Here is a 24,250-nt window from a genome sequence, read left to right as displayed (position 1 = left end):
TATGCAATCATCAACGTTCAGCATCATTCATGACACTTCAAATACTGTAGCAGTTCATGTCCGTGTGCAGAAAGAGCTGGACAACACCTCAGCTTGGGTGGTCAGTGATAAATAACTTTCACAACAAGGTATGTCACACAAAACAGATATTAACCATCTATCCATGACATGTGATGGTATTACAATCACTGAGTCCCCCACATTGTGGTTGAATGGTTGTTCAGGTTGGAGTGGTCCTGGAGCTCTTTGAAAGTTGACAACTGATACTGAGGCACTTGGCTACAGGGCTGATGGGACTTTGTCCAAATGCATAACATGTTGGATCCATGTCTAAGCCAGCATTGTTTTTACTCAGCATGTCTCAAACTCTGCAGCGAAGGTTTACCAGGCTGATTCCAGGGATGGCGGGTTTGACGTATAAGTAGAGATTGACTAAGTTGGGATTGTTTTCACTGGAGTTCAGATGAATGAGGAGGGATCTCATAGAGACTTATAAAATTCTAACTGGACTCATCAGGGAAGTTGCAGGGAGGATGTTCCCGATGGTGGGTGTGTCCAGAATCAGGTCTCACCGTATGAGGATTCAGGGTAGATGATTTACGATGGAGATGAGGGGACATTTGTTCACCCAAAGAATGGTGAGCCTGTGGAATGCATTACCACAGGAAGTAGTTGATGCCAAAGCATTGAATGTATTCAAGAGGCGACTAGATGTAGCACTTGGGGGGAATGGGATCAAAGGTTATGGAGAGAAAGCAGGATTAGGCTATTGAGTTGGACGATCAGCCATGATTGTGAAGAATGGTGGAGCAGGCTCAAAGGGCTGAATGGCCTCCTCCTGCTCCTGTCTTCTGTGTTTCTACATCCAGTAATTTGTGTGGAAGGATTTCTGGGGCAGCTATCAGGGCAATGAAACCAATGTCTCTCTCCTTCCAATATCTCAACATGTTGGAGTCCAATGCCCTGCAGCACTCGAAAAAATTGACTGAAAATATGCCACATTCAAAATCACTATCACACCCTCTGCCCATGTCCTAAATTATACCTTGCACCACTCTCATGACCCCTGTATTGACTGACTTATGCTAGTTCCTGGTCTGGAAATGCCTTAATTTTAAAAATTCTCCTTTTTGATTTGGAATTCCACTCCTGCCCCATAGCCTCACCAGTTCTGAAGAAGGATCACTGAACCGAAAAGGTTAACTCTGTCGCTCTCTCTGCACAGGTTGTGTCAGAGCTGCTGAGTTTCTCCAGCAATTTCTGTTTTTGTTTCAGATTTCTGGCATCCACAGTTCTTTGTTTGTTTTTAACCTAGCAGTGACAGTGTTGGACAACTTAGACTGTCTATGTAGTCATGACAACAAATGGAGACAGATTCCAGACCACATGCCATGCAATCCCCATTTTAGCACTCATTTAAAAACAAAAGCAATTCAAAAACCTCCTGCCTGCCCAAATCCAGCAATGACGTATCAGCAGGAAGGGCACGAGAACACAGTGATAAGTTCTTTACATTTTCTATCCTGTGGTACTAAATATGAAACATTGATTGCATGCAGCATGTTATATATCTCATTTCATTGTAACTCCTCAATTTTCTATTATGTTTTTATTAACAGATTGTCACCTACCCTTGTAACCCATTTAAAAATAGCAGTTCCAAAACAATGCATCTTGAGGCTCTGTTTGAAAGTAAATTAAAGAGACTATCCAATTAAGAAGTGATGTTATTTTTAAAATGATGAAACGCAGATATCAAGGATACTTGTGACACATGGAAGAACCACATCAATTCCAAGAATAAAAATAGCAACTGTACTCTTTTTAATGACTGTTTACTCAGATACTAATGTACTGCCATATTCTTGGAAAGTTTGGTCTAATCTACAGTTTCTGTGTATTGCTGCCAGTGGATCTTTCTCACTTAACTGAGACATTTGGCAGTGAATCTAGTCATTTAGTGCACTCTGGTGGAAATAAGATATAACAGCAGCTTTACTCACTCACCAACAATGTACAGTTTTATCTATAATTACTAAAGTGTTTTTCCAGGCGATACATTAAGTGTTGAAATCCAACTCATAGTCAAAGATTATAGTGAAGTATTTGGCATCATGCGCTTATTGCAGTATCAACAACCCTAAACACAATGTATATCACCACACAAGAACAAGGACTACACTAGGCTCAGGACAAGGACATTTGTTTGCTTAATTTTTCAGGTATGTGTGAGAGTTGACAACATTTCAAAAATGCTCTAGGCAATAGGTGTCTCAGATGATTGCAGCCTCTTGTAACCACATCAGATACTTCCAGCCACTTTACAATATAAATAGGAGGAAGCCATACTGCACTGTAATTCCTTAATGTTAATATTAACAACACATTCTAGTATTGTGCAATACATTCTTTAGTGGCTTTGTGTTTGCAGTAAAGCTTGGTCCATTAAATTGGAATTTTTAGTGTTGCAGTCTCTGCAAGGACTGACCTTTCAATTTAAACAGTCATGCAAAAATTAACAACAATGAAACTCACTATGAGAAGTTCTTAATATCAGTTAATCCAGGTTTTAGTTGCATATTTAAGTAATTACTTAATTCAATTTATTCAGTTTTTCTCTTAATGGAAAAGGATATCAGGCAAGGTTAAAATGGGCACAAGCGTTCATTTTATTCTTTTCCTTAATGCAGCCAACAGTTGGCTAGTGATGACAATCAGAATGTCTCTGATGCTCATGTCCAAAATGAGCATAAAATAATCTTTCATGGTACTATGTCATTTAGTCTCAGATGTATTCCAGCATCACTGCTATCCTCCTTCAACAGGCACAGGACCCATTGCAAAGGAGGACAGTTAGTCCACACTTGACAATTTGTCAGAACTGAGTATAGCAATATTATCGTGGTATCCTTGATAGTCTACATGGACATAGCAGGATAAAAGAAATGGCAAAGTGAATGACAAGGCCACCTGTTTTGATAGAGTTGGTTGAAAAATCACATATTGGTCAGGAGATGAGGAACACTCCATCACTCCTCTTCCAAGTGGTGGTATGGGATCTTTCACAACTAAGCAGACAGTGCCCTGGTTTAAATGCTAACCCAACAGTGGCACTCCCACAGTGCAATACTGATGTGTCAGATTTAATTAGGTATATTTTTTAAAAAACTGGTCAGATGTGTTATGACACATTTGTGGAACAAGTAGAACTTGAACCTGGACCTCCTAGCTGAGAGGTCAGAACACTACCATCACACCACAAAGCAGAAAAGTTCCCTTTCCACTGCGCAGCTGCTCCAAGGTTCTGCACACAGCATGCAATGTGTTGATGCTGAATGAAGGATTGATTTCAGTTTCTCGAAGTCACTGCCATGCACGGACGTCAGAGGACAGCACAGAGAGATGAAAGATGAGAGGAAACACTGAACAAGAGCCCGCAGATTTAAGTATATGGTCAATCTGATTGCTGCCTCTACCTGCTGAGCTGATTGCCAGATAATATAGTCCAAGCTCACATACAGAACAGCTTCATGGTGGCAGCTGACAAATGTAGAATTGCTGAATCAGATGAAGCATTTCTCAGTTTCTCAGGACAACTTAGCTAGTAAGATTCAGTGACTTCAAATGAAAAGGACAAAATATAGATAACCTTGTGAAATAGATTACAGTGGACATGAGAAATTGCCCTTAAGATAGAAGCATTTAAATGTACCTTGGGCTCTTAAGAGGTGCAGAGCTGACTTTTCTGACATTTGGTCCAAACTGCTCATATGTCAGGAAATGAAACTAGCTCATTTTGGATTCTCTCTTCATTCAGGTGGATTGTGGAAGTCTGTTTAAGCCATAGGATCAGTAAGGTTCAGGAACAGGCTATTAATATATAACTCAGAGATAGTAAGAACTGCCGATGCTGGAGTCAGAGATAACACAGTGTGGAGCTGGAGGAACACAGCAGGCCAGGCAGCATCAAAGGAGCAGGAAAGTTGATGTTTCGGGTCAGGGCCCTTCTTCAGAAAAGGGTCCCAAGCCAAAACACCAACTTTCCCGCTCCCCTGATGCTGCCTGGCCTGCTGTGTTCCTCCAGCTCCACACCGTGTTATCTATTCATGTTTAAACTACGTGAGCAATTAGACCAAGCCCAAGATAACCCAAGTCCATCAGACAGGAAAACCAGGGATCTTTTCAGTACTTAATTAAATCTTTAACTTTCGTGACAACACTGAGTATACTGAGACTCGAGTATCAGCTCCCAAATGGGTCATCTCACATGACTAAACAGATGTGTGACAGCAAGAGAAAGAGAGTGAGAGAGATGGACAGACTCAAAGAGGGTATGGAATCCTTATAGAAAATGGAGTTTGAGGAAACACATTCCAGGTAGAAATGTTGTCAGGTCCATGGCCTCACTGTGAAGATTAGTTGATGATATATCTCCAGAAACAGAGACAGAAAAGTCCAGAAGTGCAGGAAGGATGGAATTGGGAAAGGAACTCAGTAAAATTTTACAGCTCATCATAAGAACAGGAGACAACAGAAATTCTGTCATCAAGATACCGGAGAAAGAACTGAGGGAAAAGGGCCTGAAGGACTTAAATAAGGAATGGTTCACATATTCTGTAAAAAAATCAGACCAATCCAAGACCCATGAGGGTTCCCACAAGTAACACCTTATTTGGAGGAAGTGCATTGAGTTGATGGAGAAGTTGTTCAACACGATAACAAGTTCAGGCAGGAAGAGGATGGTGTTGAAGGACAAGGACTGGCTTGGCCTCCGACTCTTCCATGAATAAACCTTCATCCTGAAATTCCCTTGCCACAGCCTTCAGTTCCAATGAATGGTCATCCCAAGCTAAAACCTTGACTCTGTCTCTCTCCACAGATGCTGCCTATCCTGTTGAGTACTTCCAGGCTTCCAACATCTGCAGTACTTCACTTTTGTGTCACATTTACATACATTGCGTCGTAACTATCTGGTGCTCATCTCTAAGCTGCACATCAGCTGAAACTCCATTGTATGTCCTTTGAGAGGGTAATTTCCTGACTAAATCTAATAGCTTCAATTGCAGTCAAAAATTGTCCAAATTCTGTTTTAATGTTTGCACCATCACATCTGTACAAAAGTAAATATTTTCCATTTACTGTGGTGTATTACATGTCATGCATTTAAACATGAATTTATTGCTATAACATTATAAATTGGAAACTGCTTTCCTCTGGCTGCTTTATGTTCATACAAAGGATATTCTCTAAGTATATACATTCTCCTTAAAGAGCTCAAATGCTTCATAGATCGCTCAGACTATCATTTTATTAGAAAGGACATTTTCTAAATACAATTTCCCTCATCAAAATATCATTGTGATGTTTATTATAAAAGTTTAAAACTTGAGCTAGTTCTCCCCCACTCCAAGGAATATTAAAGATTTCTCCTTCTCTCACCCATTCCTCCGCCAGACATAGTTTATTTACCAAGAAAAACAAAATCAGAATTATTCTAAAATTAAATTTGCTCATTTCAGACTCGAGCACAATTAAATCAATCTGAGTTAAGACAGACAACAGTAACTTCCAATTCATAATTAATAGACAGGAAGAAAAGCTACAAATAATGAGATGATTGCAATTTTATCTGATCTTTGTATTTTCCCAAAATGGGTTCTTGAACATTAAAGAGGGAAAAACATGTAAAAAGGCCAATCTTCAACAAAAAGAGTTCCAAAATTCACAACACAAAAGACATGTCAAGCTTCTTTTCCAAAACTCCATGCTTCTTTTAAGATTCTGTGTTTTCCTTCTTCATTGCCTGTAATGTCAAACAAGATAAGAACTTCGTCAGACAGGCTCCTCAAACAAACCTCTATTCTTGGTTGGACAAATTGTAGCAATCTATCAGGATAATACGATCTGTATATTGTTAGCTGCATATCAACAATTAGACAGTCATTTTCACCATCGCGCCATGAAGTAATAACCAGCTCAGTGACGCTCAGTTTGGGTTCAGCCAGCACCACTAAGTTCCTGACCTCACTGTAGCTTTGGTCCAAAAATGAACTGAAGAACAGAGATGCAAGTGACTGCATGAAATCAAGGCAGCATTTGACAGAGTGCCTTAGGAAAACTGCAGTCAACGGAAATCAAGGGAAAGCTCCCCATTTAAAGTCATACTTCGCACAAAGGACACTGATTGTGATTGTTGGGGGTTAATCATCTCAGTCACTGATTATTGCAAAACATTGAGCACTATTCCTAACTCCTCAGGTACAGGCACAGTCTGTGAGATAGCACGAACCAGAGATGCCGGAGTCAGAGTCAGTATAGTGTGGAGCTGGAGGAACACAGCAGCATCAGAGGAGCAGGAAAGTTGATGTTTCGGGTTTACACCCTTCATCAGCTTTCCTGCTCCTCTGATGCTGCCTGGCCTGCTGTGTTCCTCCAGCTCCACACTATACTGACAGGCACTGTCTGTGTTTGTTACAGCAAGACCTAGATAATATCCAAGTTTAGTCTAAATGGCAATTCACAAGTGCCAGGCAATGATAATCTCCAACAAGGCAAAAGCTATCCCTCTCCCTTTGAAGTTCGATGGTGTTGCCATTGCTGAGTCTCAACATTCTGAGGGTTACCATTGACCAGATATTGAACTGAACTGGACTATCAACATAAAGACGACAAGCGCAGGTGACAGGCTAGGAATCTTGCAGCAGGTAACTCACCTCCCTATTCCCCAAAGCCCGTTCACCATCCAAGGCACAAGTCAGGAGTGTGATGGAATTCTCAACACTTCCTGGGCGGGTGCAGCTCCAACAACACCCAAGAAGCTCAACACCATCCAGGACAAAATAGGTGGCTTGACTGAACATTCCATCCATTACCATCTACATTCACTCCCTTCACCACTGACATATATTGGAGCAACCTATAATGTCCAGAAGATACATTGCAGTAATTCACCGAGGCTCGTTTCGCAACACTTCTCAAACCAGTAACTTATACCACTTGTTAGGAAACGGACAGCAGGTGCATTTGTAACATCACCCTCAAAGTTCCTCTCCAAGTCACACACCATCTTAACTTGAACTATACCACTGTTTGTTTGGTCACTGGGTAAAAGTCCTGTAGCTTTCTTAGCTATAGCATTGTGAGTGCACCCACACCCCAAGGACTGCAGAGGCTCAAGGTAGCAGCAATCCACCTTCTCAAGGGGATTTAAGAACAGGCAGTAATACTGACCTAGCCTGTGATGCCCATGTCCTGTGAACAATTAATAAAAAACGTTCATCCTCCTTATCCAGTGACATCGATTAGGGCAGATTTTCATGAGAATAGACAAAATTTGTCATTTATCTCATTCAAATAACAAAACCTGGCACACGCTACGTCTCCAGCTATTTTCTAAACAACCCGTTCAGAGATGTTGTTACACAACTCTGCAGCAGGTGGGACTCGAACTTAGGCCTCACTGTCCAGAGATAGGGACACTACCACTGCACCACAACAGCTCCAACCACACTAAGTCTACATATATAACAGCTCTATCACCAGGTGCTGTCAGGTGCTCATTTCCAGACTTCCTCAATCAGGCACCAAAATGCAAATCAAAATGGTTTTAAACTGAGTCATTTTACACAAATGCTGCAGATAAGTAGTGCTGACCTCCAGTACTGACAGCATCATTAACACCATGATAGATCAATTATTGCATCACTTTCAGAATTAGATATCAATGCGCATACTCCAGATTATTCTGTACAGGAAGCTGTACAGACCTTTTTGTCCTGGTTAGCTCTCAAAAATAAACTTCTCATCACTCATCATGTTGCATCCAGTCAAGATCATTTATGTTTTGTCTATGTAGATTAAACAGGCCTTGTGCAGTCTCTTGGGTGCGAGAACAACCCATTTACTGGAACTGCTAGATTAATGGGCTGCTGTTGCTGCAATAGATCTAAATATACTGGTCATAAATCATCATTTGCAACCTTGATCTCCACATCTGTAATCATGTCACATCAACACTGAAATGGTTCTGAACACAGTTTGTAAGGTATATTTTAATTTGACCTGCTCCACTCAACATAATGTCAAGCTTATGATTCAGGAGTTGGAGAGGTGTAATTTGAAATTCATATTACACCACTTTAAAGCAGTCAGATTGTAAATATGACTGAAAATGTCTTTAGCTTTAACAACTATTGCAATCCCCACCCTACCATTTTAAAAATCCTTTCATGGGATGTGGCTGTCACTGATAAGGCCAGCATTTGTTTCCCATCTCTAATTACCCTTGCAATCAGAGGGGTGCTCAGCCATTTCAGACAGCAGTTAAGAACCAGCCACATTGTTGTGGAGCCACAAATGCAGACCAGACCACAAAACTATGGCAGATTTCCCTTCCTATAGGACATTAGGAAGCCAGAAGAATTTTTACAACAAGTGATGATAGTTGACAAAGGCACCATTACTGAAATGGGCTTTCTATTCCAGACTGAGGGTGGCGCGGCGAGCGAGAGGAAGGGCGAGGGCAGAGAACGAGTGACAGAGGGTGGTACAGACAGCAAAAGAGAGAGTGTGCACAGCATGAAAAAAGTTGTTCGCTGTGAGCTACCAGGCAAAAGGCTCATACAAGCTTGTCCTCCGGGTAAAGAGGCACCTGCAGAAATTCATCCTGACATGGCAGAAATAAGAAATCACCTGAATGAGCCTTTCTGCTGAAGTCCATTTTTGAATCCTCAGAAAACTGAGCCACACGACTTTTTTCAGTCAAAGAGGAAGAAATGAACCCATTGCAAGTTGGGAGTGACTTTGGACTGTTTTATGTGAAAGACTGTAATTCTGTGGAGTGTGTACTGGACCATGTATACATGGTGTGGGGTTATTGGTCGTGTCAGCATACAAATGCAGATTTTTTTTTGGAGTTTAGAGTTTAGGAACGTAATTACCTACTAAGTAATGCTTAGACTATAAAGTCTGAAAACTTGAAAGCTTTTTGTGTGATTCCTTTAAGTCAGTCACTGGGAACTAAAGTACTTTTTAAAGTTAATGCTCTCCATCAATAGTTGAACCAATAGTCATAACAATAGTCCTACAAATTAAGTGTAATAACAACAGTAAACGTCCCACTTCAATGTCATGAAGTAACAAGAGTCTCAAAATAAACTCACCGTCTTGAAAAACTGGCGGCCCAGATAGGAGGTAGCCATGCTAGTTAGATTTTTCCCACTTCCTATTTTACACTTTATGTAACCATAGAGATTTGATCCTTGAAGCGCAACACCCATGATAACCACAGCCTATTCCAAAGAAAGAAAAATGATAAGAACACTCCATAAATATGCCACATAAAACAATGCCCACCTTGTACCACTTATTTTGCAAAGCTGTGTGCAGAATAACATCATTGCACTATCATTATTGTTTATTCCTCTCTGCACAGACGCTGCCTGACCTGATGGATTTCTCCAGCAATTTCAGTATTTGTTTCAGATTTCCAGCATCTGCAGTGTTTTGCCTTTAATTTATTATTGTCCTCTCCCACCCCTACCATTCCAAATTTATCTCAAGAATGGCATGAATTTTTAAAGCAATATTTAATGATATATGTAGAACAATCTTTCTCTGCATTGTAAGCCCTCAAGAAAAAGAAAACGTATCTGTAGTGCTTGCATTCATGCAAATACATTAAAAATGATCAACACAATTTTTATCAGAAAAATCTAAACCACATGATTACACTAAGGCAGCAGTGAAAACTTACCAACCATTTCAACTTAAAGGAAAAGAATGTGCTGAAGACAAAAATGACCCACAGAATGGGGCAGATGATTAATCCTAACCAGAAGATTTTGGATTCTGCTTCGGAAGAAACTCTCTTCCCTTGACTTGAAGGCTATGAAAAACAAACAGAGAAAGATTCCATAATTTAGGACAGAATAATTAAACACTCTACTCTTCCTTCAGATCAATCCAACTAATACTTGGGATCTATGCTTATCATGCTTGGTTTAACATATTTCAACTTCAATTAGATATGTGTGTAAATAGTTTAAAAATTATACTTAAGCATTTTAGCTTTTCAACATAACATGTTTGTTGAAAAGTACTGCGCTATGCTCATGTTTATTCAAGTTGAACAGCTGTCTTTCTAGGTTGATTTACTTGGATGATCAATAAGGAAACACCTTATGAAGTTTTTTTGTCCTATACAAATTGTCCATTTTAACGAAGGAATACAGGTTTATATCACAGCAGTGCTCACATCCTACCAGTGAACCAGACTATACAAGAAGGGATCATAATGGGACCTACGCTATAATATCATGCATGCTGCCCAAGTCTCAACTTACATGATCACCAAAGTACTTACTCTGAAGATATTTGCAAATGAACCTGCAGAGAAATGTTGCTATATACCTCTAAAGCAGATGGGACCTGAACCTAGGCCTCCTAGATCAGAGATGAAGACACTACCACTGTGCTACAAGAGCCCTTGCCCACAATTAATTGTATTGTGGTGTACTAATTCAATGCAGGCAGTGGGCATTAAATCGGATTCAGAAGCTCATATAAATGGTGTTAATTGATGAGCTTGTAGACTTGCTCGCCGATCCGGTGTGTTTGATTGCAGACGTTTTGTCACCCTGCTGGGTAACATCGTCAGTGCGCCTCCGGTGAAGTGTTGGTGTTCTGTCCCCCTTGTTATTTATATGCCTTGGTTTGCTGGGGTGATTGGCATTACTTCCGGTTCTGCTTTTCAGTGGTTTGTATATCGGGTCCAGTTCAGTGTGTTTGTTGAAGAAGTTCCAGTTGGAATGCCACACCTCCAGGAATTCCCTGGCATGTTCCTGTTTGGCTGGTGCTATTATGGATGTGTTGTCCCAGTCAAGCTTGTGTCCTTCTTTGTCCATGTGTACTGAGACCAGTGAGAATTGGTCATGTCTCTTGGTGGCTAGTTGGTGTCCGTGTATCCTTATTGTCAGTTTTCTTCCAGTTTGGCCTTTGAAATGTTTCTCACAGTCTTTGCATGGTGTTTTGTATATTACATTAGTTTTATTGGTTGTGGGTATGGGGTCCTTTATGTTCATCAGTAGCTGTCGCAGGATGGTTATTGGTTTGTGGGCTACCCTGATACCTAGGGGGCTGTGTAGTCTTGTGGTCATCTCTGATGTATGGTAGGGGTACTAGTGTGTCTGGCCATGTTGTGTCTTCTTGTTGTGGTCTGTCGCAGAGGTAATGGCAGATTGTGCTTTTTGGGTATCCATTCCTTTCAAAAACTCCGTATAAGTGCTCCTGTTCTGTTTTGTTTTGCACAATTCTGGATCGCTGCAGTGTGATGTGGCCTGTTCGGAGTGGTTGTTGGAGTAATTAAGTACCTGGTCCATATGTGTGGTCTTTCTATATACGCTAGTCTGAAGTTCCCCGTTGTTCTTGCATTCTACCATTATGTCTAGGAAGGGTTGTCAGTTGTTGTTCTCTTCTTTTGTGAATTTTATTCCAGTGAGGATGTTGTTTATGTGTCAGCGGGTTTCTTCTATTCTTGTGCTTTTGATAATCACGAAGGTGCCATCTACATAGCGGACACAGAGTTTGAGTTGTATAGTGGGTAGCCCACAAACCAACAACCACCCTGCGACAGCTACTGACGAACGTACAGGATCCCATACCCACAGCCAATAAAACTATCATAATGTACAAAATACCATGCAAAGACTGTGAGAAACATTACACAGGGCAAACTGGAAGAAAACTGACAATATGGATAGACGAACACCAACTAGCTACCAAGAGATTTGACCAATTCTCACTGGTCTCAGTACATATGGACAAAGAAGGACACAAATTCAACTGGGACAACACATCCATAATAGCACAGAGACACACCAAGGAACTCCCGGAAATGTGGCATTCCAACCGGAACTTCTTCAACAAACACATTGAACTGGACCTAATATACAAACCACTGATAAACAGAACCAGAAATAAATACCAACCACCCCAGCAAACTGAGGCATATAAATAACAAGTGGGACAGAACTCCAACGCTTCACTGGAGGCGCACTGATGATGTTACCTAGCAGGGTGACAAACGTCTGCAATCAAACACACCGGCTCAGCGAGCAAGTCTACAACCTCATCCACAACCCCAGCTACAAATCTTCTCAAAAAGATGTTTATTGATATTGTGGGGTGGTTGAATTAGTAGCTGCTTGTAATTAAACTTTAAATAGAGGTAAGACAAGAAATTATTACAGTGTGCTACAAAAGCAATGGAATAATCGTGTAGGACTTTACGCTTCAAAGACTGAACTAATCAAATTGGCAATGGTGACCTGGAAGACGAGTTTGCAAAATGTTTTTGTGACAGTTCCTTGGAGAAACATATTGTGGAAACAACTCAGGCTAAAGCTATTTTATGTCTAATATTGTGTAATGACACAGGGTTAATTAGCAATCTCAAAAAGTAAAACTGGGAACTAGCGATCATAGTACAACTGAATTCCACATGGGTTTATAAGCAACATATTTCAATCACAAACAAGAAATGTAAACTTAAACAAAGCCAATTACATAGACAGGAGGAGAGAACTGGCCAAATTTAAATGGGGAAATAGACTAAAAAAGGCTGGCCGCGAATAAACAATAGGCAAAGAATAATGAATCATGGACCATTCTCAAGTTACATAAGAACCAGGAGCAGGAGTAGGCCATCTGGCCCTTCGAGCCTGCTCTGCCATTCAATAAGATCATGGCTGACCTTTTCATGGTCTCAGTTCCACTTACCCACCTTCTCACCATAACCCTTAATTCCATTACTATTCAAAAAATTATCTGTCTTAGCTTTAAAAACATTCAATGAGGTAGCCTCAACTACTTCACTGGGCAGGGAATCCCACAGATTCACAATCCTTTGGGTGAAGGAGTTCCTCCTCAATTCATTCCTAAATCTGTTCCCCCTAATTTTGAGATTACACCCTCTTGTTCTAGTTTCACCTGCCAGTAGAAACAATCTCCCTGCTTCTATATTACCTATTCCCTTCATAATTTTATATGTTTCTCTCAGATCCCCAACTCCCACCCTCTCCCCCTCATTTGTCTAAATTCCAATGAATATAATCCCTCATTAGCCAACCGTCCCAACCCAGGAATCAACCTGGTGAATCTCCTTTGCACCTCCTCCAGTTGATAGCGGTGATTGGTGGAGTGCCACATTGATAAATACTACGGCCTCAGCTATTTACTATCTATATTGTAGTTAGACAAAGAGACAGAAAGTAATGTATCCAAGTTTGTTGACCATACAAAGTGAGATGGAAACACAAAGTGAGACAAGGACACAGAGATTGCAAAGAGATACAGACAGTGGGTGGATGTGGTGGCAGAAGTGGTTATAAACACAAGGAAATGAGAGGCTATTCACTGATCATGAGAAATGAAAAGCAGATTTCTCCTCCCAGATGGTGTAAAACTTATAAATGTAAATGGGTGTGCTAATACAAAGAAATCACAAGTTAACAAGCAGGTGCAGCAAGAAATTAGGAAGGTAAATGGTTTATTGGAGACTAGAGTACAAGAATAAGTAAGTCTTGTTACAAGGCTACAAAGTTTTGGTGAGGCCACATCCACAGCAGCGTGTACAGCTTTAGTTTCTATTTTTTAGCAAAGGGATACTTGCATTGGAGTCAGTATAGCAAAAAATCATAGTTGGGGTCTGGGATGAAACGGCTGTCCTATGATAAGAAAGGGTAAATTGGGCCTACTTTCTCTGGCATTTAGAAAAATAAGAGGCGGTCTCAATGGAATGTTCATAATTTGGAAGGAGCTGGACAGGGCAGACAGACAGATTGTTGCTGCTGCTTGAGGAATCTAAAACATGGAGTCGCAGTCACAGAATAAGGGGTCAATCAGTTAGGACCAAGATAAGTTTCTTCACTCAAAGAGTTGTGAATCTTTGTAATTCTCTACCCTAGGAGGTTGAAGATGCTCCGTCATTGACTATACAGAACAGGAAATTGAAAGTGAAGTCCAAGATCAGGCATTGAATGGTACAGCAGGCTTAACAGACCCGGATGGTCTACCCCTGCCCCTACACACACACTCTTACTTTTTGGTCTCCTCTAAATAAAAGAAACAACTTTTGTCATACCTTCTTCGCCTCAAAGACCCAGTGACTCTTTCCATCATCATCAACCTGGTTCCACCAGCGTAACCCCACCAGTAATCTACCAGTGATATTCTGGACCAGAGATACAAACAGCACAGGATCATTGGAAGAGTATATTTGCACATTAATATATACTGTGCAAGCACAATAAATTTCCATATATATCTCACATGAACATTGAGTTTTTTTTAAGCTGAATGTACCTTTAAGATTTATCTCAAAGATTTAAAACAGTTCACCAATTCAAATATGCTGTAGCAACGTTCAGACTCATTTGTAAATTGGACAGTCAACTTCAAATAGTAGCTAACAAACAGAACTGCTACATATTACTTTAATAAAATCTGCATGGGAAGAGGCAGCACGGGGGGTCAGTGGTTAGCACTGCTGCCTCACAGCACCAGGGGCACGGGTTTGATTCTCTACCCTCAGGTGACTGTCTGTTTGCACATTCTCCCCGTGCCTGCATGGGTTTGCTCCCACAGTCCAAAGTAGTGCAGGTTAGGTGGACTGGCCATTCTAAATTGCCCATAATGTCCAGGGATGTGCAGGCTAGGTGGATTTGCCATGGAAACGCAGGGTTAGAGGGAGAGGATGGAGGACAGGGGGCGAGTCTGGGTGGAATGCTCTTCACAGGGTGTAGACTCGATGGGCCGTCTGGCCTGCTTCTACACTGCAGGGATTCTAGGATTTGAACATTTACATTACTATTCATTACAGATAAATAATACTCAACTTAATATACTGGACAACAACAAGCTTATAGCAAAATGGTTACATCTGAACTAATCTGCTGACCACAAAATCTGGGCAGACAAGCTTACAAAATGCTCCCTATGAAGATCTAGGCATCCCTATGATGAAGATTCAACCTGTTCTCACGTTAATTTCATTCTGACACCAGGACAGATGATATCAACTAGATTAAGCAGTTAATCACACTGCAGAATTCTCAGGTACTTTCACTTATTTTTGCATAGTTTTAGAGAAATGAAAATAAAGATTGAGACACAGAGGAATAATGTCAAAAACTAGTTTTAAAGATCCACAAAATTTTCTCTGATCCACACTATATGTGAACATTTTGCAATATAAATGGTAGTTTTTCAGGGTCAGAGAGCTTGGTCAGCAGCAATTATAACTTGTCATGCTATTAAAAACTCCGTTGCATCTATTGCAAGCAGTTAGATTTTTTGGGGTGGTTCTGTGAGATTACAGCCTACAAAATAGAAATTAAATCAATTCAATTGATTTCTAGGATTCATATCCAGAACAGAGCGGTATCACTGACAGTAATGTCTAGAATTTTACAGCATAATCGCAGCAAACAGTTTCAATTTTACTGTCATTACAACTGTAAAATCCTAGCCATTGCATTCCTATAGCAACATCGTAACTATATAACTAAAGCTCACCACTCACATTACAAGGCGGCACGGTGGTAGTGATTAGCACGCTGCCTCACAACACCAGGGACCGGGATCAATTCCAGCCTTGGGTGACTGTGTGGAGTTTAAATGTTCTCTCAGTGTCCATGTGGGTTTCCCTCCACAGTCCAAAGATATGCAGGTTATGTGGATTGGCCATGTTAAATTGCCCTGTAGTGCCCTGGGATGTGCAGGATAGGTGGATTAACCATGGTAAATGCAGAGTTATGGCAATAGGGTTGAAAGGTAGGTCTGGGTGGAATGATCTTCGGTGCAGACTCGATGGGCCGAATAGCCTCTTTCTGCACCATAGGGCTCCTATATTTAATTAGTGAAAAAGGTAAAGCTATTGAACCACACATTCATGAGACCCCAGGTGCCTCAGTGACCTCCAACCCATGCCGCGTATTGCCTATTCCACTAATTTCCAAACAAAAGTTACACAAGCCTGAATGCAAGCACCAGAATGGCAAACTGCTAAGATTTAAACACCAGGAAAGATTAAAAACAAGGAAGCCCAAGAGGAAGAGGGGTAAAACAAAAAAAAAAAAAAAAAATCACCTTACCTGCTCTTTTATAAAAATGCATTCGACATAAAGAATAAATTAATAGTGAAGCAAATGAAACAAATAGATGAGTTTTAGTTGCAATTAGACATATGTCTGAGTGAAGAGAAAATATTGAGGGATATGGTGAGTTTTGCTGACTTAAAACCAATGAAAAAAAGTCACATTTTACAAATTGGCCTTTTCTAACTCCTAAAAGAAATTGTTACTGAACAGTTTTTCTAATATATTTTTCTTACAATTATCGAGTTGGAACATTGCACTGGATAGGTCACAATTCACAAGCAACAATGTTCAACAAAACAGACAATTTTCTTTTAATGAATGTTGAAATTCGATATTCCAAAGGTTACTTACTTTTACAGTCCAGAAGTCACATGATAGAAGCAATATTATTGTCACAAAGCAGGCAATGAAGCTATTGCTCAGAAATTCACAAAGAAGGTAGACAACTATTGCACTAATCCGGAAAAACAGGTGGAAGAAGCAAGCCACTGGATGCCTTGAAGAAGAGAATTTGTTTTCAGTAAATCCACTGATCTCTAACAATTCACTACTGCAACTGCATATATATAATACCAACCCGTGCGGGATAATTCATGGCAAGAAATTACAACTTTATTCAACAGTTTATACGTTGTACTGTTACAAATAATACAAAACAGTGTCAGAGACAGATGTTACCCAGTGGTAGGGTTTGGCTGTGGATGGGAGAATTAAAAAGGAGGAAACTGCACAATACATCCGCACATCAACTCCAAACCACCATGTTCCACAAGTATCTACAGTGTTTTACACTGCATGCAGGAAATTTAAGAGGCAAACTGTGAACTTTAATAAGTTAACCGCAATGGTATTAACATGTTTTGGAATTTACCTATTGATGCACAGGTTTCCTGGAACTCATCAGTGAAAGTAAGGTTGAGAACACAGCAACCGAGGGAGATGAATCAGGGATGAAAATAATTTTTCTCAAGGCCTATTTTTTGGTTTTCAGGGCTTTTTTCTTTAATTCTCACAAACTCCTTTATTAAATGACACAGCTATGTAGTTATATTACCCCCTGTACTTCTGTTGAAATCCTTTAATAGTTCTGTGCTTTAGATAGGTAAGATAGCACAAGTATCAAAGACAGAGTATTTGTATAATATTAAGTCTTCTAACTTAGAATCCAGGCAGCACTTTCCTATAAACTTATCTTATAATGAACACGTTTTGTTAATTTATCATGAATAAATCACTTATACATTATGTCATGACTATCTGGGATAGTTTGCTGGAAATTGAACTCCACTATTCCTAGGGTCATCACATTTGTGAAAAGGTTGAATTAAACTCTCCAAGGTGCCCAACTTACCTGACTGACAAGCTCATGATCAAAGAAAATACAAGACAGTTTTCTGAACCTAACAAGAAAATAATTGTTTATTACATGCAAATTGTCTGTAACCGATGACAATTAGAAATTATGAATTACTTAGTTGTAAGTCAAACTTAAACTCACTCCCATCATTAAAATCCCCTTCACAAACAGAAGAGAAAAAAAACTAAATCGGGAAAGACAGTTTGATAGCACCAGTCTGGACCATAGGATTCAACGTGCTACTTTCTTTCTATCCTATTTTAGTTTTTTGCTGATAAGAGGTTGAAGATGCTCTCTTTCATTCACTGGTTGAGAATTCGTCCTTTCACTGTCTTCAGAGGCGTTTTATTCCTCCTTCAGTACCGGATTGGCTGGAAGACAGTTAGCTGTTGTTAGAGACTTTCCAGATCTCCACATGAGAGAGAAACAGAGAGAGATTTTCCTGTGCTTTCTCTTTGCAGATTAGATGGTTCTCAGCTACACTGGCCCTGCACAAGCCATGGTCGTGGACTCACCATGGCCATGGACTCACCAGGAGTCAAACAGAACATTGTTGTCTAGTAGTTTTCTTTTAGCTCAGAACCTGTTGGCTCTTTCTGTCTGCTTTTACTCTCGCTTTCCAAGAAAAACAGAACACTTCATACACCCCAATGTGTTCCAGTAAACATTATTTTTAAAGTTGCAGACTTCTCTTTAGTTTAAAGCAGTATCTTCTTGGTGTTTGCAGTCCAAAAACAGAGGAACTAAAAATACATTGTCTTTACACAGGTTTCCAAAATGAAACATCTAATTATGTAACACAAGGTACGTTATTGTAAATGTGTCTCACACCTGCTGCCCTTTCAAAAATAATCACAAGCAATTCGCACTCTCCAACATTCTACGCTTTTGCTCCGCAAACTTCAAGCTTCTTCCACTACCAGTCTGAAGTGAACGCTGAAGAACACAACAGGATACTGACTTTCAAAGGTCCAGCTGCGCAACAAGGGGAATGCACATCACTTAATGTTGCAGCTCCAAACTAACCATCAGATAAGGAATGGCACTACAATGATCAGGAATCCCAACACTCTTCATAATCAGCACTTCTGCAAATTTTCTCCATTTCTCACCTCATTTCAAATGGAATCACGCAAACTCACCCAAACTGTTGCTGCAAAAATGGTGAAAGGTTAGCCAAGAGCCCCAGCCTGTGTGAGAGAGAGAGAGAGTGAGCGAAAGAGAAAGAGAGTGTAGCTAAGTGTCAGTCATAGAATAAGTCCCTGGATGGATGGCTATATCAGCAAAGAAGGAACCTGTGATTTGAGGAGTTGGAGCAATGAGCTTGAGGAAAACAGAACCTGTGATAAGAGGGGCAGCCCCTCAGAGATTTTGCCCCATCCACACCCTCTATTCCTGCAATCAGACCTATGCATTAATTTCCCACCACGTTTAGTGACACTTGTGTTTTCAAAATGTTCAGCCTCATATGGACAATGGAGGAGCCATATACTATCTAGTATGGACAGGATGACTTTTCATCATTGCCTTTGATTTCTCACAGGCTCTTTTGGCCCACCACCCTCTTGCATTTTGTAAATATTTTCTAAATCAAACTGTTAACAGACATTATCACACATCTCTGGAGTAGGTGGAACTTGATCCTTGGCGTCATAGCTCAGAGCATGGGCTCTACCATTGTGCTACTAAGCGACTTGCTTGGACATGTTATGACACACTTCCATGGTAGGTAGGACTTGAACCCAGTACCATCTGGCCCAGAAAGTGGGACACTACCACTGCACCACAAGATGCTGCCATGCATTTGATACCCTGAGCTAAAGCTGTGAAGGACAACCAAGTCAATAAGTACTGGGGTCTCAAAGCTGCCTCCTTCTCATTGAGACTTTGTTCACAGTACTTGTACTGGGAGGTCACTTTGACAACTTGAGATTTGTATGCCTGATCTCCACTTTAACTACTGAGATCAGCATTCATGTCACTTATGCTGTTTCGATTGAGATCTCTGATGAAGATTAAATTAACCTATAGTATCATCAACAAAAGAAGAACAGCACCAGCAGAAAGTATTTACTCCTCACTGGAGGGATTGGGAATGAGCAGAGAGGTGCAGATCCCAACAGGAGGAGGATAAGCTTCTTTGACACATTGAAATACCAGGATCTCAGAAGCTTCAAGCCCTTATCTCCAGTGGTGGCAAACATTTGCAGCATACCAGAACAGATCTGCATCATCTTAAATTAAGTGTTAAAGTCACCACTGCCCTCAACTCCTTTACCTCAGGTTCATTCCAGGGGTTCTACCGAAGACACTTACTGAATATCACTGAGTCAACAGCTAATCACGCATTAGACAAGTTATTGGTGGCTTGTTTGAGAGGAGAGGTAGTTATGTCAACTTTGTCACTGGTGATGCCAGCCAGGGTGAGCAGACACTCAGATTCAGAGTTACAGACAGCCTTCCCTCTATCAGGGCATCATCAACTGCACATATTAAGGCACTTGCAGGTCAGCCAGAGCTTTCGCCCACTACAAAGGTGTCCACTCCATGAACGTGCAGCAGAAATACAACTATAAAGAGAACCATAAGCTCCCCAATCCAAAATCCATCAAATCTATCATTTTGAGATCCCTTTAAATGCTAGAGCTAAAAATCAGCTCATATGGGTCATCACTATACTTGCTGAATCTAGCTGGTTAACCCAACAATAATATGTTAATGCATTTTTGTTTAAAACCTCAACCACTGCACGAACAGACACATTGCACTTTCATTTTGGTTTCCTGCCACCTATCAAACAACTCCAATCTTTGCACATTTGGACCTTAAACAGCAGCCCTTAATCTCTAGAAAACATCCACTGCTCTGAGTGAAAAGTCTTCTTTCACATTGTGTTGAAGCCTTATGTATTGCAAGTCAAACAAACATAGTTTCACTTTTTGACAGAGCAAGTTTGCTGAGAAATTTCTCCAGTCTACTATAAGTAAAGCAGAATATTTATAATATTGTTCAACTTGAGAAAGTTCATTGCATTTAAAGTGATATTATGCAAGGAAGATTTTCACTACTTTGATTGTTTAAGAATACAATAATAACCACTTTGCACGCACTTTCACATAAAGTTCAATATAAATAACAAAGGCTGAAGAATTTTGCAGCAAAGTTTGGAGGATAAAAATCTTGACCCAATTCCACAGCAAAGGAAAAGCAGATTCCTTCCTCCAAAGAAGCTCACTCTATTTTGTTCTGGCATTAGATTGTGTTCTCTCACAACAGTGAGCAATGCAAAGTCTCAACAGTCGTCTTTAAATTAATGATTGACCAAAGGTAACCTCAGAAATTTCTGCAGCCTTCCCATTCTGAAATCAGACATTGGGGTGATTCCATGATCCAGCGCTGCCAAAAAGCAACAACTGAACTCGCCTCATTCCGAATAGATAGAACTACAAGCTTAGAGTTATCCGCAACAAGCAGTTTGTGATAGGAAACTTCTAAGAATTCAAAAGCATGACAATAAACTTTATTTAAATATTTATTTAGCAACTACATTTTGAAGCTGAGTCAAAATTTCATGACTTTGCACATGCAAAATTGCCAATGTCTGATCACACAAGCCAAACTAATGAGAGCCAAGGACAAGTTTAAGCAGAAACAATTAAGGTTTTGTTGACAAAGTACATTGGAAGGTAACCAAAGACAAAAGTAACAAAACATGTTCAGGTATGGGGCTTGTGGGTGGGGGGCGGCGGTGCAATGGGATGGCAGCAATGTCACTGACTAGCAGTTCAGAGGCCAAGGTTGAAGCTCTGAGGACATGGTTGGAATTTAAATTCAATTAATAAATCTTAAACTAAAGGCCAGATCCAGTGATCATGACCATGAAGCTTTTAATGTTTGTCATTAAAACTCTTCTAGCTCACTAATATCTGTGTGAAAAGACAATCTGTCCTTACTTGGTATGGCCTTCTTGTGGCTCCATACCATAGCCCTCTGAAATGGACACTCAGTTGTATCAAACCACTATAGGAGAGCTATTAAGGAAGCATCTAAATTCAACATAGGCATTGGATATGGCAAAGGCATACACAGCCCTGTCAACCCTGCAAGGTCCTCTTTAACAACACCTGGGGTCCAGAGCCAAAACCAGAAGAACTGCCTCACAGGTTAGTCAAGCAACAGCCTGACAGCTATTTTCATGGAATCATACCTTACACTGTCATGGGCATCACTACCCCGAATATGGCCCAGGCCATTGGCAAGACAGACCCAACAGAGGTGGTGACACAATGGTATAAAGTCAGGATGGACTTGTCTGGGAATCCTTAACATTGACTCCAGATCCCAAGAAATCTCACAGCATTAAGTCAAACATGGGCAAGGGAACACCCTCCTGCTCATTTCTACTGACTGATGAATCAGTACTCCTCCATGGACAGAGCATGAGGTGGCATGGGTGCAGAGCCTACCATGAGCAAGGGACTTCAATGTTCATAATGAAGAGTTACTCAGAAGTGCCACTAATGACCAAGCCGGCTGAGTTTTAAAGGGCATGGCTGCTAGACTGTGACAGGTTGCAAGGGAACCAACAATTGACCTTATCCTCACCTATCTACATGCTACAGATGCATCTGCCCATAATAATATTGGTGAAAGTGACTACCTGACTGTCCTTGTGGAGACAGAAGTCCCATGTTAAACTTAGGTCATGTGGCACTACCACTGTACTGAATGGAATAGATTTAGGAATAGCTGTAGCAACTAGGCATCCATAGAACACTAGGGGCTATTAACAGCCTCAGTTATACTTAACTACAACCTGCAACGTCATGGCCCAACATATCCCACACTCTACCATTACCATCAAGCTGGGAGAATCAACCCTTGGTTGAATGAACAGTACAGGAGGACAGATCAGGAGCAGCAGCAGGCATACCTAAAACCTGATGAACCTACAACACAGCGCAACTTATATGTCAAAGAACAGAAGCAGCATTTAATAGACAGGCTAAACATTGCACAATTAGCGAACACCCCACTTGTTACCTTATGATACATACAAAAAAAGATATTTTGGAAAGCTTGACATTTAGAAGTCGAAACTAACATATTCCGATGAAGAGGCTATACACAAAGTTTGATAAATTAACTATACATTGACAATGAATAATAACGCAATAAAACAGTCCAGAATGAACAATGAGAAAATTTACAGCTTCAGCAAAAATATGCATGACTTTTACTCCCCTAAGCAAAACTGTGCCCCACACAGGGCCAATTATTAAAAATCAGTATTAGTTTCTGTTATGTTCCCTGGAAAATTATGTTTCTAATATATTTGATGAATATAAAATATACATATTTAAATCAGATATTGACTTGGCAAATTGCTCTTTGCTCTGATAATACAATAAAGGAGGAAGTAGGTGCATTTTCTGGCACTGAGCAGGGCAAACATTAAAGTTTCTTGCTGTGGTATCAAACACAAAAAGTTTTATATTGTGAACTTTTTCACTTAACCAGGCTGCTTTCAGAACAATCTTGATCAGTAAGGGAATCAGAGATTATGGGGAAAGGGCAGGAAAACAGACATGAGGAATGTTGGATCTGTTATGAATGATGGAACGGGCTGACGGGCTGAACAGCCTGCTCCTGTTCCTATCTCTCATGGTGAAGACAGGTCAATGACAATGATAATGATATCCAAGAAGCAGACACTAAGGTTGTTGCAAATCCACTGACCCAAATGTGGACTGCAGAATCCCACCCCATCAGTATTACCGGATCCTCTTCCTTTTGGATTTTCTCTGTCCTTCATCATCAGCATCAAAAAGTGAAACATCTTCCGCCTCGTCACTGGATTCCTGCAGGAGGGCAAAGATAGATAGACAGAAGTGAGTGAGTGAGTGAAGCAAGAGGGTGGGAGTTAAGGGTGTCATTCGTCAGTGCCCTTTAGAGGTGGGGGGGGGGGGTGGTCAGGGTTCCAGACCCAGGGAGGCGACAGGGGTCAGGGCCCTAGGGAGGTGAGATAGGCAGTCTCTGTACCCCCAGGACCCCCTCTCACATCCCTTTCCACCCTCTATCCACATCCCTCTCCTCTCCACCCTGTCACTCTATCTTCCTCCTCTACCATTATCCTTCTCGCTTTATCTCTCTTCCCCCCAACTTCCTACCCTCTCTCCACCCTGTCAGTTTATCCTCGTCTCCTTTCCCCATCCCCACAGCACAGCACTCCACTCTCACCCCCTCGCTCTCTCCCCTCCCGTCTATCTATCCTTCCCCCCGCTCTGTCTTTCTATCAATGTCTGTCCGTATGTTTCTTTCTATCAATCCCTTTCTCCTTCCCCTTTCTCTCTATCAATCCCTCCCTCTGTCTGTCTGCGTGTTTCTTTCTCTCCCCCCGCACCTGCCGCATCATCCTTCTCTCTCCTCCGCCATTGACAACAACTTCCGGACCACGTGACCCTTGTTTACCATTCAGGTCCCGCCCCTCCCCCCCGGGTTTAGGTGGCTGCGCTGCGCCTGAGCGGACAGAGGCCAGTGCGCAGGCGTGGTAGGTGGTGAGTGCGCGAGCGAGCGACTCCTGCAGCTCGTTTCAGGATAATATCTAATGTTGTTGGCGTTGAGTCACACTTCACTGAAGGTGTCTGAACCCAGTCACTGTGTTCTGTTCATCACATTGGGAATCTCTCTTTATGGTGAGACTTTAACAGGCTCATGGCTCGGAGATGGGGATGTG

General features: G+C 41.0%; 1 protein-coding gene across 1 annotated transcript; it reads right to left on the bottom strand.

Moving 5' to 3' along the window:
* Positions 1–5,144: 5,144 nt before the first annotated feature.
* tvp23b (trans-golgi network vesicle protein 23 homolog B (S. cerevisiae)) lies at positions 5,145–23,996 on the bottom strand. The gene is made up of 7 exons (XM_020519845.2): positions 23,918–23,996; positions 23,293–23,375; positions 16,509–16,653; positions 14,141–14,230; positions 9,755–9,886; positions 9,162–9,290; positions 5,145–5,803 (listed from the first exon to the last, which is right to left on the bottom strand). Exons 1-7 carry the CDS (start codon positions 23,927–23,929, stop codon positions 5,774–5,776), a joined length of 621 nt encoding a protein of 206 aa, XP_020375434.1. The 5' UTR covers positions 23,930–23,996; the 3' UTR covers positions 5,145–5,773.
* Between the last annotated feature and the right edge of the window lie 254 nt (positions 23,997–24,250).

This window comes from Rhincodon typus, chromosome 23 (assembly GCF_021869965.1).
Source record: "Rhincodon typus isolate 14 chromosome 23, sRhiTyp1.1, whole genome shotgun sequence".
Taxonomy (NCBI): Eukaryota; Metazoa; Chordata; class Chondrichthyes; order Orectolobiformes; family Rhincodontidae; genus Rhincodon; species Rhincodon typus.
This window is presented reverse-complemented; position numbering and strand designations above follow the sequence as displayed.

What these genes read in the sequence shown, in the direction of transcription:
- tvp23b (XM_020519845.2), bottom strand. An exon ending in GTGACTTCTGGACTGTAAAA is followed by an intron (nt 14,231 to 16,508) that starts GTAAGTAACCTT and finishes TCTCTGGTCCAG; the next exon opens with AATATCACTGGTAGATTACT. An exon ending in GCCGCCAGTTTTTCAAGACG is followed by an intron (nt 5,804 to 9,161) that starts GTGAGTTTATTT and finishes TTGACATTACAG; the next exon opens with GCAATGAAGAAGGAAAACAC.